Source organism: Prunus mume, linkage group LG2 (assembly GCF_029339155.1).
Source record: "Prunus mume cultivar Tortuosa linkage group LG2, ASM2933915v1, whole genome shotgun sequence".
Taxonomy (NCBI): Eukaryota; Viridiplantae; Streptophyta; class Magnoliopsida; order Rosales; family Rosaceae; genus Prunus; species Prunus mume.
Window position 1 is genome coordinate 13,936,168 of NC_142699.1, and position 13,356 is coordinate 13,949,523.

At 39.9% G+C, this 13,356-nt stretch overlaps 2 protein-coding genes across 2 annotated transcripts; one reads left to right on the forward strand and one right to left on the reverse strand.

Annotated features, from left to right (window-relative positions):
* Positions 1-506: 506 nt before the first annotated feature.
* Positions 507-8,855, reverse strand: LOC103320831 (GYF domain-containing protein). The gene is made up of 10 exons (XM_008222564.3): positions 8,692-8,855; positions 7,599-7,687; positions 6,493-7,416; positions 6,291-6,402; positions 6,006-6,197; positions 4,795-5,565; positions 2,011-4,654; positions 1,609-1,802; positions 1,468-1,527; positions 507-1,169 (listed from the first exon to the last, which is right to left on the reverse strand). The coding sequence occupies exons 1-10, from the start codon at positions 8,759-8,761 to the stop codon at positions 799-801; spliced, it is 5,427 nt and encodes a 1,808-aa protein (XP_008220786.2). The 5' UTR covers positions 8,762-8,855; the 3' UTR covers positions 507-798.
* Positions 8,856-11,465: 2,610 nt separating this feature from the next.
* DUT1 (DUTP-PYROPHOSPHATASE-LIKE 1) lies at positions 11,466-12,693 on the forward strand. The gene is made up of 3 exons (XM_008222565.2): positions 11,466-11,830; positions 11,931-12,022; positions 12,141-12,693. Exons 1-3 carry the CDS (start codon positions 11,493-11,495, stop codon positions 12,383-12,385), a joined length of 675 nt encoding a protein of 224 aa, XP_008220787.1. The 5' UTR covers positions 11,466-11,492; the 3' UTR covers positions 12,386-12,693.
* Positions 12,694-13,356: the final 663 nt, after the last annotated feature.

Below are 13,356 nucleotides of genomic sequence, written 5' to 3' on the forward strand. Positions count from 1 at the left end.
ATAATAGAGAAGAGAAATGTCAGTCAAAAGTTGTCTTCCAGTGGGTCCCACTCCACGTAAACTTCAGACGATGCCACTGCCCCCACGCCACTGCAGAAGTAACAGTGAGAGGAAATGACCACTAAATCCGCGCGACGTTACGCAACTTCAGTATTGGTCCATTGGATCAGAAAAAACCCCGTATTTAATTTCCTTTTCATGGTAAACGAAGCAGTAATAAAAAAGATCAATGTTGATTTTTAATGACAATTTTGAATTTATTTAAATATTTTTTGACTGGTCCAATATAAATAAAATTTGACCCCAAAAACAAAAACCAAAAAAAACAAAAAACCTCTATACTTGGTGATATATAAGTACTGCACTTGAAATAACATTTATTTTTTATTTTTTGCAGTAAAATCCACGATAGCATGATGAAAATAAAAAGAGAGTTAAAACTCAAATCGATCACTAAACTGCAACATAAAAGATAGCAGATGACAGAAAGATGGGAAGCAAGCAAATGAATGAAACAAAGGGAAAGGGTACCTCGATTGAAGAAGATTCAACGTCTCCCGCAGGATGATCTCTCAACTAAAGTAAAGCGAATAAAAATAACAAAAGTACTCTTACCACTGGAAGGAACATTACACAAAATCGCTCGAGCAGATAAAATTAGCACTGCTGCTGTGGCACTACAAAAGGGAAAAACAAAAAATTCTAAGGGCGAAAAGGTAAAAAAGCCATATACAGTCCAAAAGCCAAAATCTATTTACAACTGCCTGCCTGCCTGCCTGCCTCTTAAAACCACTCTCCCTAATCCTCCAGTGTCTGGATCTCACCCATCATGATGCGGTTACTCACCACATTAAATCCCAAAACAGCAGGGCTAACCTTCTTCCCTTTCTTTCCCTTCTTCTTGCCACCCCCCTTGGAGGACCCATCTTGGTCAACATCCCCAGCGTCTGCACCGTACGAATTCACATCTCCACCACCAAACCCGGTGAGCTTTTGATCATTCCGACTTTGAAACGCAATTTCAAGGACATCAGCCGATAGCAACTCCTTGTAGTTGAGAAACTTGTCGATGAACTCATGATCAGGATCGTACGACCCAAGGTTCTCTATTAGAAGCGACTCAGCCTCTGATCTGGATTGCTTCAAGCAAAACTCAAGGACACTCGTATCTAGCAAATTTTAACAAAAATCAGTGATACAATTAATATCGCAAGAAGAATGCATTTGGACCAACAAAAAAAGAAGCCTATATTAGTATTACACCTCTGATCAAGGAAGCCACATGCCTCAATTGTGTGTGCTGTGTGCCGGTTTTCATTTCTTGGGGTGCAAAGATTACTATAAATTCACTTTTTAAGCTACAAGGAAAATCAACTCCTAATACCAACCTTATGCTATGGATTTCACGCATAATTTAATTAAGGCACTTGCATATAAATTATTAAGCAGGCCAGAAGGTCAACATACCTTTTGTCCCAATAAGCCTAACGCACTCGCTCTTGCACCAATCTCGGAAGTCCATGGCTTCTGCAAAGAAAAATATGACGGGGTAAATAGGCATCAATTAATATCTTTGAGAGAAGAATTAACAGTATCATGATAGCACACCTGATTGCTTGGTCATGGCATCTCTTTTAACTCTTACAGATGACTGAGAAGAGGCAGGTGAGGATGAAAGTAATCGCTCAGTTGGTTTGCCACCCACTGATTTCTGCCGGTTCGATGAACCAGCTGAAGTTCCTTTTACAGGAGTATTTTTCACTCCCCAACTGCCCTGGCTTGCAAGATGAGGAAAATCTGCCCTGCTCACAGAGAAATAAACAAACAAAAAGACAAGCTCAGCTCAAATTAGTCCCCTACCAACATAAAAGATGTGAGCAAACTCCCACATGCATCCCACAATACAATTATGAGAGGCAAATTAAGGTTTCTATCTCAGAGCGATATGCAGCCTACACAACCTAACTCAATGAATTAATATCAAATAGAGGAAAAGAGTAAATATCTTACTGCTTATTTGCTTGCTTTGATTGGTCAATTGGGCCCCAGAATAAGTCATCTTCTACTTTGTGTTTCGACTGAGAAGCATGGGAATTAATCATGATGGGAGACGCAGTCTTAGACGGAGATGATGCCGAAAGTGACCATGAAGGAACATTATTGTGGGTGGCTGGAGTTGGCTGGGATTTCTGAGGTGTTGGAATCTGATTTTGGTGCTGAGCAGAAGAAACCCTCTTCTCCTGCTCCTTTTGGATGTCTCTTAAAGATGTGGGTTTAAGAAGCTTCCCAGAGTCAGTAGACCATGCTGGAGAAGGAGCCGGATTAGGCGTTTCTCCTTTCCAAAGAACAAAATCTCCCAATGAAGGCCCTGACGGGATTGCGGGCAACACTTCCTTTTCTTGCTGTACAGAACGGAAGCTTTTGACTTTCTCAGTGGGGCTTGAACTAATAGGCACATCTACTGGGGTAACTGACACTGAGACCTTAGCTCCAGTACCCTTTGATTTTGCTGACTTTTTGCGACTCTTTTTGGTGTCTTTTGCCTCAATGAAGTTATCGTCATCTACAGATTCTGAATGGGTGGGCATAACTTGTGGAGAAGGCTGAGTTGATACACCATTAGGAATCTCAACATCTTTTTCACTAGACTTGGCCAAAACCTCCTCTGCTAATAGATCATGTAATGGGCTCTTATTGCTCTTTGAATTTTGGGAAATTTTGGGTTTCCCAACATTTAACTCATTAATACCTGCATCATTTGGAGTTTCTCTCGATACTTTTGGTTCTGAATTGGCTACAACCCCAGCCCAAGGAGTTGGCAGACTTGAGGAATTGACAGAACTGATAACCTCAGGTACTATCACTTCTGTTTGTGCCTTCCTCTGTTCTTCCTGCTGAATTTCTAGTAAAGATTTGGCCTTAAAACCAGGAGCAGGTTTCCAAGCTCTCTGCCCAATCTGTATTTGGGAACTTTGCCCAGACTCAACAAGCTTAGAATCACCCTTCACTTCAAAAGGTTCAGTATCACCTCCAGAAAGTGGCTCTAATCTTTCAGCTTGTCGTGACTCTGAAACCTCTACAGTAACAATTTCAGATTTACTGCCTCGGTTACCTCTTGTCTCCAATTTTGTGTCACCAACAACAGGCTTCTCAGTTTCAGACTGCTTTATTTGCTGTGAAAAGAGAGATTTGGATACTCCTTTTGGTTGGTCACTCAAGGACTGTGCCTTGGAAGATTTTTGCTTCTTGGACTTCTTCTCAGAAGTCTTTCTTTGCCCACGTGCTTCAACATTCTTCACGTCAGATACTGCAGGAACCTCATCATTGCACTTTTCCCCTTGAATCTGCTGTTCTTCAACCTGACTATCTGATTGAACTTTCACATCATTGACATGCTCAGGCATATCTCCCTCAAAAGCACCTACAGGTGGAATAGAATCTGCAACACCCTCAGAGATTGCAACCAAACCAGATTCATTAGCTCTGAAAGTGTTTTCAGATGCCTGCTCCATAGTTTTAGAAGCATGAAAGTCAGAATCAGGTATGGATTTCTGCACAAGGGGCTCTTTTCTAGATTTGGTCATCACATCAAGCAAAGTTGAGCTCTCAACATTTGTCGACGCTGGCAACGACTCCTGATGGATAGCAATGGGTACCACAGGAGTAACATCCCGAGTTCTTTGATGGGTAATATTCCCAAACATTTGATGCAGTAAAGGTAACGAGGCAGCTCCCTCACTTACATTTTGAGAGATATCTTGGGTACCTTGTGGAGGCAAAGTCATGAAGTTATTAGCAAGTTCATTTTGCATATTAGGAACTGGAACGTTTGTACCACTTGGAAACATTTCTTGTGATGGCTGAAGCCGGGGAGGATCTATAGATGCATTCCCTTTCGGAATTGCAGACGCCTGCATCTGTCCAAAAGATGGCTCAGTAAAATGCTGGCGAGATTGATGCTCTGACAGAACCTGCGAAAGCAGCTGCTGTTGTTGCCTTATCAGCATTTGCTGCTCCTCCTGTTTCTGTTGCTGCTTGAGTAACATGATCTTATCCAACAATGACATTTGTTGCGCTGGAACAGGCGCCTGGGAATGCAACTGCAATAAATACTGCTGTTGCAACATATTCATCAGTTGCGGATCTTGTAATAAACCAGAAGAGAGTAATTTCTCTTGTGTTGCAATACTAGAACTATCAATCGCTTGAGAAAGTAGATTTGGAAAAGACGGTTGATTCTGAGGTTGCAGCCTCTGCTTTTGGAATCCAAGTGGAGCCTGGGGAGGAAAATTCTGATCATACAAGTCCATCTTACTCTGGGTTGGGTCTGACCCACCTTGGACAGGAAAAGTTGACCAACCAGCAGCACTATTATTAATTCCAGATGACGACCGGTCAGTTAATCCTTGAAGAATGGACATAATTTCAGCATTTTGGGTTTGAGGAGGCTGATTTTCAGCCACTGAAGAGAGGAGGTTTGGATCTGGGACAACCTCCGACTTGGGTATTACAGATGAAGCATCTCTCCCAGGCCAATATTGATAAGGATTAGGAAAAGACCTCTGTCGCTCAAGCGCCATTCTCTTGGCCAACAGATTATCCAATCCAGAATGAGGCAAACCATGAGAATTGTTTCCAATAAGTCCTTGCAAACCTAAAAATAAAACACACAGATTCACAAGAAGGCATCATGCGATAAGTAGTGCAAATAAAAAGATAATATGAATAAGCTTATTGATAAACTCCCTCATTTTATAACTCAAAATGTAAAAAAGACTTATTAATAAAACCAACCTTCAGAAAAAGGAAACTTCTGCAGAGGAGAGCCACTTGTATTAGCAGACATCAGCGACTCCAAAAACCTATTCTCAGCTTCTGTTGTCGAACCCTGTTTATGCCTTGGTTCATTTCTTGCTATATCTGTCTCACTTAAACCAGCATGAATCTTCCCAACATTACCAAAGTTTGGCCTACTTGATGTATCTGTAACTTCATTTTGTTTAGGGGCACTAAATCCAGGCGGTGGTCTAGCTTTAGCTCTTAAATGAGGCATAACATCACCAAGTGCCAAAAACGGTGTATCTGTTGATGCATTTGCCACGCGAACTAGCAAATCTATGCCAAAATATCCAGCCTCAAACCAGCCAATAATATCAGCCCCAGCAAAAGGGCCTTGAATTATACCCTGAGGATCTTTATAATAAAGCTGTAGATCCTCAGGAGAAAGCTGCTGAGGTTTTCTCACTTCCTGTTCCCTATCTAGAACTCCAGATGGCTGCCTTCTAATTATATGGTCCTCACTGGTTTTCCATTTTGCCTCATCTCTACTTTCCCATTCATTATTAAGATCTTTCTGTCTTTGTGACCAGCCCATATCAGGGGTTCTTGACTTGATATCACCCGGAATCTCTTTCCAATCATGCAAGCCAGCATGCGAACGCTCTCCCTGTGATGGAGATCTCCATGGAGTGCCAGAATGGGGTGTAATACTTCCCTTCATGGTCAAATCTGTATTAACGGGTGCCTCCTCGGCCCTTCTAAAAGGACCACTGTCTTCTCTAAAAGCTGCAAACAGAAATTACATTGAGTAAAATGTTTAAATGGGGAGAGCTATCTCATGTTAGTAACGCATGTAGCGATTCAAGTACCAGTCTTCTTCACTTTCTTTTTCTTAAAAGAAAATCTAAGGAAAAATAGATCATCATCCTTACACCCAGATTCATATATAGAAATAGAAACACATGCAAGAGGAACTTTGATACAAAATTTGAAAACAAAAGGAAAAATGTTTATTAAGAATCAAATAAACCAGTTCCCCATGAGCACTGACCCAGAGGTTACCATTTTCCCATTCCATTTGAATCAACATAACATGGTAGAATTTATATTATCCATATTATTTTTCCCACAGCCCACACAATAGTAACCAACACCAACATGCACATCGCAATTCAATCACAAGAAATGTTGTTTCAAAATCCTTTTCCCATCTTCAATTAACATACCTTCTGCTCTGAAATTGTTCTCTGAGTACGTCTTCTGATCCTGCATTATTTCTGCTTTTAGGCTGGATCCATGATGGAAAACTTGCCTTTCATGAGAAGAGCCCTCTAAATAATTTGGAATACCACCTTTTGAACTACCAGTGCTTTCATCTTTAGAATCATTAAGTGCAAGGGGTAAATCTTCCCTACTGCCTGCTCAAACAAAACAGTTCCAACACAAGTCAATCTCCACTTGAAAAAAAAAACATGCATACATAGTTTTAAAATTCTTAACAAGTAAACTACCAAGCTTCGGTCTTCTTGATTGAGTAAAATCTATCGGGTTCCTTCCATCTTTAGAGACTTGAGGAGCACCACTACTTACTATATCTCCTTTGTCAATTCCCTTCAAAAGAGCCTGCTCAAGCAGAAAACCATTCAAATGAAATGAACTGATGAAAGTATAAGAAATGTTCACAAAATTATTTAATGAACGAATATGCATTACCATTTCCTCAGGATTCGGTACACAAAGCGCCAAAGGCTCCAACGGCTCATCCATTGTAAGAGAACTCGCTTCTATAAACCCATCAACTGATTTCCGATATGATCTCATATCAACCTTCTTGTATACATCAAGCAGCTTTGTCCTACTATACCTTAAAGGGGAAGGCTCTCCATGTTCACTTTCAACTTTGTCCAACACAGTTCCTATAGACTGAGGAATAGTAGGACTACTGTTCATAAAGCCTCCACCAGAGCTAGCCCTTCCACGACCAAGAGAAAAAGTTGGTGGTGTATTTTCCCCACGTCCCCAACTAGATGAATGCGCAGGAACATGTTTGCTTGCTGCTAGAGTCTGATTATGGGAAGGATCTCCCCTTCCTCGGGCTTGGGAGGAGTTTGATCTCCAAGGCCGGTAGAGATCCCCATCCTTCTCATCCTTTACATGATTTCCAACATGAGGCAAACCTTTATCCAGATGCATGCTGCCATCTCTGCCAGACTCTGCCCACTTGTCATACAAACCTTCCGCCTCTTTGTCATCAGGCCCCCAGCGTGTGTTCCATTTGCTCTCTCGCCGTTGGTCATAATTGGATTCCCTGTTACTAGAGTCAGTCCACCGCTCGGGTGGAGCACGGCGTGCTTCTCCAAAGTGTTTTGCAGATGAATTTTCTGTTCGTCGATCCATCCTGCGAGGGTCACCAAGCTCTTTGTCCCCATCCCTCCACCGATCTTTGCGTCCGGAGGAGTTGGTGTCTCTTTCTTCATCGCGCCAGCGTTCACGACGACCACCTGTTTCCATATCCATCAATGATGGCCTGAAAACATCCTTCTTCTTCTGGGTATCATGAATCTCCTCACCATTACCTGATGCCTTCATGGTATCCGAGCGACTTCCAAAGGATGGATTTGGGCTGGGAGGTTTTTCCTGCATTTTTTGTTAAGAAATAAATAACAAAGAAACTCTGAATCAATATTCTAAACTAATAATGAGAGCTAAGATAGAAGCACATGCTAACTGGAAACAATTTAAGAAACTTCTCCTCTGCAACTACGCAGCAACAGAGGTAAGCAGATTAATATAAAATCATGAAAGTTACAATAACACACCCCAGTTAACATTCCAGGTTTACTCTCCCCCGGCTTTGGTAGAAGCCATTGCGGTGACAGTGGAATAGGATTCTCAGAACCTGATCCAGCTGCGTACATCAGAAATAAGCATTGGATTAAATATGTCATATACACATATAATGCAAAGACATTGCATTACTGCCACCAAACAATTATCAAACAAATCCAACTAGCACCACCGTGGATCTGGTGAGAACACATTATTTCAGAGATGAGGGGAAACCTAAACACCCAAGCATGATTGACTGAAAAACGTTATAATATTACTTATCGAAATCAATCAAAATATGAATTGAGAAAATACTTTTTCAGAACTTCGAACTATGATAAATTTTATGATTCAAGAATATTCCTAGAATGAGACTCACTTTTTTTTACGGGAATACTAAAGACATTCTTCATAGACTTTACATGAACCCAAGGTTCCTTTAACATATTGTAGCACCATGTCCCCTAAAATCCCCAGGAATCCAATCATACATTGACACACCTTCAGCGAAAATTTAACTCCAGCATACCCGTTGTAATTGAGTGGCAAAAGGCATTCTACCACAAAATGGCTTAAATAGCTTTACAAGAACTAAATAAGCCCTGTGTCCCAATTACGCCACATAAAATGCAGCGATTAACAAAAAAAGAAGAAGGGTTTAATCGAAAATTGGAATATACGAACAGTGGCATAGGATACAATCACTATCACATTCCACCAAAAACCAGCTTAAGCTATGAAAAAATAATAGAAGAATTTTAAAAAACCAAATGCATAATATTATTTGCCCCAACCAATAAACGGGAAAAATATAAAATCGCGTTTAAAAAACCAAAGAAAAGTAATTGAATTTACTAAGATTAATCGAAATCCTGAGCCCAAAATATTTATCAAAACCCTAAGTACGAAATATTTATCAAAACCCTAAACTCAGATACCTAAAAAAACAACACCAACACAAACGGCAACGAAAACTATAAATGTGCGAGAAGAGCAAGAGTCTCTGTGACAATCTAGGGTTTTGGTGGAAAATTAGATGATGGAGGCGAATGTGAAAAACGAAGAAGGAAATGGAATAAATACCTTTGGAGATCTGGGGAGGAGTGGTGACGGAGAGGTGGTGGCGGGAATCGGAGTTGGTAAGGTCGGCCATTGATGATCGGTTAAGTTGCAGAGAGCGAGCGAGCAAAGAAACCCTTTTGCGCTTTGAGTGAGGTGAGACAGAGAGAAGGCGAAGGGTGGGAATATAAGTTTAAGGGCAAAAAAATAGAAAAAGAAAAAATGTGAGAGGGGTAGGTTAATACAATTAACCTACAGGCGCACGTTAGCGTATCGTCGTTTTATTGTCTCCCACCTCACCTTACTTTGGTGTTGAACGAATGCGTATTTTGCTTTTTACTTCATGAGATATTATCCACACGCGTCTGAATAATGCCGTGTAAAACACGCTTACGCAGAAGTTTACCAAGGTGACAAAATGCTAATGCCATGTGACTTTTTCGTTTTTTCCCTCGCATTTTGTTTGGGTTTTACAAATGAGGGGTGCGTACTGTGCCGAAAAGCCGCGCATGTTATGGGGAAGGGGACTAAACGACCTGAGTTCCTAACCGTTTTGCAGTTGAGTTGCTGTACATTACGTGGAGCTGATCCAACGGCTTGGTTCATCAACGAAGGGGTAAGCGGACCGATCTAAATTATTTGGGACATGGTCATGCCCAACTCGAACTCATGATTAATTTAATATTTTTATAATAAAAATATATAAATAGGATTTCTGTACAATTTAGGAGGTGGGTCGATTTTCACCGTGTCTTTTTTAGGTTCATTTGAAATTTGAAATTATGTTTTTCTCTCCAATAAAAAATAAAAATATTATTATTATGGGGTTGATCGTTTTATTAGTCCCCCAACTTGGACCGAATTTGCATTTGAATATCTCAATTTCCAAAATGGTACTGTGGTCCTTTAACTTTAGTTTCGTTTGGACAACTAGTCTCACCGTTACTTCTGTCAATTTTTTGTTAAATTTAAGGGTAGATAGGTCTTTTCAGGTTGGTTTTAAGGGACAAAAAAGACTTTTACTCTTTTAGATTTGGGTTAATCGTTTTATTAGTCCCCCAACTTGGACCGGATTTGCATTTGAATATCTCAATTTCCAAAATGGTACCTGTGGTCTTTTAACTTTAGTTTCGTTTAGACAACTAGTCTCACCGTTACTTCTATCAATTTTTCCGTTAAATTTAAGGATAGATGAGTCTTTTCAGGTTGGTACGCGGGGGAACTTATGAACCACACCAAGAAACACAGCCATGGATATAACCTGATCATCTGCCGTCGTCGTGGATCCAAGAAAGATGTTGAACGAAGTCTTGGGGTGGTTCTGGTGGAGCCAGAGTATGGTCGTATCGAAATTTGTGTCACAAAAACGGATAGAGTCGATGTTGAAGATGAGCTTGAGGGTGGTAAGGGGATTGTGGGACCAAGCCAAGGTAAGAAGTTGCTTCAGATATTTAAGGCATGGGGGATTAGTATACCTCCAATGTCTATTTCAGAAGGAAGGCAAGTTGTAGAATGAGGATAATAAAACCAACTAAAAAGATCCATCTACCCTTAAATTTAATGAAAAAATTGACAGAAGTAATAGTGGGAACAAACGAAACTAAAGTTAAAGGACCATAGGTACCATTTTGAAAATTGAGGTACTCAAATACAAATTCAGTCCAAGTTAGGGGACTAATAAAATGATTAACCCAATGAGGATAATAAAACCAACTGAAAAGACCCATTTACCCTTAAATTTAACACAAAAATTAACAGAAATAACGGTGAGACTAGTTGTCCAAACAAAACTAAAGTTAAAGGACCACAAGTACCATTTTGAAAATTGAGGTACTCAAATGCAAATTCGGTCCAAGTTGGGGGACTAATGAAACGATTAACCCTATTATTATGTTTTTCTCTTTGTTCCGTTTGGATCTGTAAATTAAATAATTGAAAATAAGATACATGGTTATGCATTTTTTGAACATAAATAAAGGATTTTATTGAATTTCTTTGTATGGCCTTTTGCAAAAAATAAAATAAAATGCAAATTATAATAATATGTGGCGTTGTGGTATGAAATGAAAACAATAACATAGATAAGTTTTGCTCTCCATTCTACGTGGAGAATCGATCATTCGTCTCTAGTTTTATTTTTGCATAGTTATATGAATATTATGTCGCATGAATCCTATATATAATTGTGTGAACGTTAAATAATTGCTTGAATATTAGAAAATTGTCAGGTAGACTTCAAGATATCGTCACATGAACCTTCAATAAAATATAGAAATTGTATTCAAATTTGTTTGTAAAAAATGTTTCATCTTTCATCAAGAATTTTATAATGAGGGCTTTATATATGGCTTTTAGATGAGATTTTATTTCTTAACCGTTGAATCAGACCAACTACTTTAATCAAACAATTAAATAATTTGATCGAATAATTAACAAATAAGACATCACTTAAGGGTCGCACATAAAACCCTCGTCACCATAGAATGACTTGATACTTCATAGCCACATCCACATGAACCTTAGAAGATCGCCACGTGAACTTCAAGGCATCGTTACCTTAAAATAAATTTGGTTGGACTGAAAATGAATGTGAATACAACTTGACCGGGCTTTCGATCTTTCTTGTTTGACCATTGGGCTGAAATTTATGGTCCAGCTGTGAACGTAGGAGGGCCTCCATTGCTTATCACTGGAGCCCAATTAAATATCAGCCCAAGATCCTCGAAAATAAGAAGTGAAATGATGCTGGAAATGGTGCGAGTGAAAGGTGCGGAGAGAACAGACCGTTTACATGTCTGCGCACAACGCGGGTAATTTGAACCTACATGGCGGGAAAACTTGGTTTCATGACGCGGGAAACACCATTATTGGCGGTACTTTCTATATTTAAGCGAACCCCGTCTTCCTATCTGCCCCTAAAACCTGGTATTTGCAAATACCCCCTTCACCGTCGTACTCTTTCTCAACTTCTCAGAATGGGCCAGCAAGACGTGCAGAACGGAAGCCACGAAGTCAAGGAGCCAACTCCTAAGATCGCCAAGCTTCACGAAAACAGGGACGTTTCGGGAAACCCCACCTCTTTTTTCAGGGTGAAGAAGCTATCTGAGAAGGCCGTCTTGCCCTCGAGAGGCTCACCTCTCTCTGCAGGCTATGACCTCTCAAGGTAAACCCAGAAACCACCCTTTTTTCCCATGGTCGGTTTTTACGAGAAAATTTATTGTAATATCATGTGGGTTTTTCTTTGTTTCTTTGATTTTGTGTAGTGCAACGGAGACGACGGTACCGGCCAGAGGAAAAGCCCTGGTCCCAACTGATCTGAGCATTGCTGTCCCTGAAGGAACCTATGCAAGAATTGGTAAAACCCAGATCCCCCATTTCCTGTTAAATTTCAAAAAAAGAAAAGAAAAGGAAACTATGATTTTTTTTAGATTTTTAAAGAAATGTGTTTCACTAACATTCTCTTGGGTGTGCAGCGCCGCGGTCAGGGTTGGCCTGGAAGCACTCGATCGATGTGGGAGCGGGAGTCATAGATGCTGACTACAGGGGCTCAGTTGGGGTGATATTGTTCAACCATTCTGATGTTGATTTTGAAATCAAGGAGGGTGATAGGATTGCACAGCTGATCATTGAGAAGATCATCACCCCTGATGTCGTGGAGGTTGAGGATCTGGACTCGACGGCCAGGGGCGCCGGTGGATTCGGATCCACAGGTGTCTAGGCCGCCTGTTTATCAGCCACTAGAGATGTCTTCCTGGGCTTAACTGTGTTTTTGGGATTGGCGACTGGTGAATCAAACTAGTTAGGGTTAATTTTCTTGCAAGTCGTTGGTGACTGGTCTGCTCTTGTAATGTGTTGAAGGAAAATATGAACCTTTCAATATAATTTCACCACTACTAATTAATTAATGGGGTTTTATTATTTTAGGTTCGACTCATTCGAGATGCAAGTTTCTTAATTACAATCCTTTGTTACAAGGAAAAACCCTTTGATTTCATTATAAAGAAATAAAATGTGTGTGTTTGGTTTTGCGGTTGCTCCTAAGTCTAATCTTAGGGTGTTTATGTATCCTTTGCGGGAATCAAGTCACTTGTAGTTCAAAGATTCCCAATAAATAAATGACTCAACACAATTGGAGGAATTTGAATGAATTTGATTGAGGAGTGTTTGAATGAATTTAGCTTAATAAACTAGGGATTCAATATGGAATTGTGTTTGGGATGGTTGCATCGAGATTGAACTTCTAGATTGCTTACGTACCCTTTCAAAAGGATTAAACCAATATAGTTCGGAATTTGAGAATTAATGGGTAAGTGTGACCCACTAATTAAGAATTAATGTTTTTAGGACATTTTGGGGATTTTCATAAGTAGATGATCTATGGGAAAATTTGGAAATTAATGGGTAAGTGTGGCCCACTAATTGAGAATTTCTGTTTGAGAGATTTGGATTTAATCTCATTGGAATTTTCATTTGTAGATGACCCCTGAAAAATTGGATGATTTTGTACCACTTTCGTTGTTGTCAATGTCCAAGAAAAATAATAAGTAATTTTAATTATCCCATTATTTTTTCCCTAAAAATTGACAATTGCATTTGGGAAAGTGTTTTTGCAAAATTTGGTTAAGTTAAACCAAAGATTTAAATTTGGTTGCGATTGCGTCTATTGAAATGTTAGATTGCCTACATACT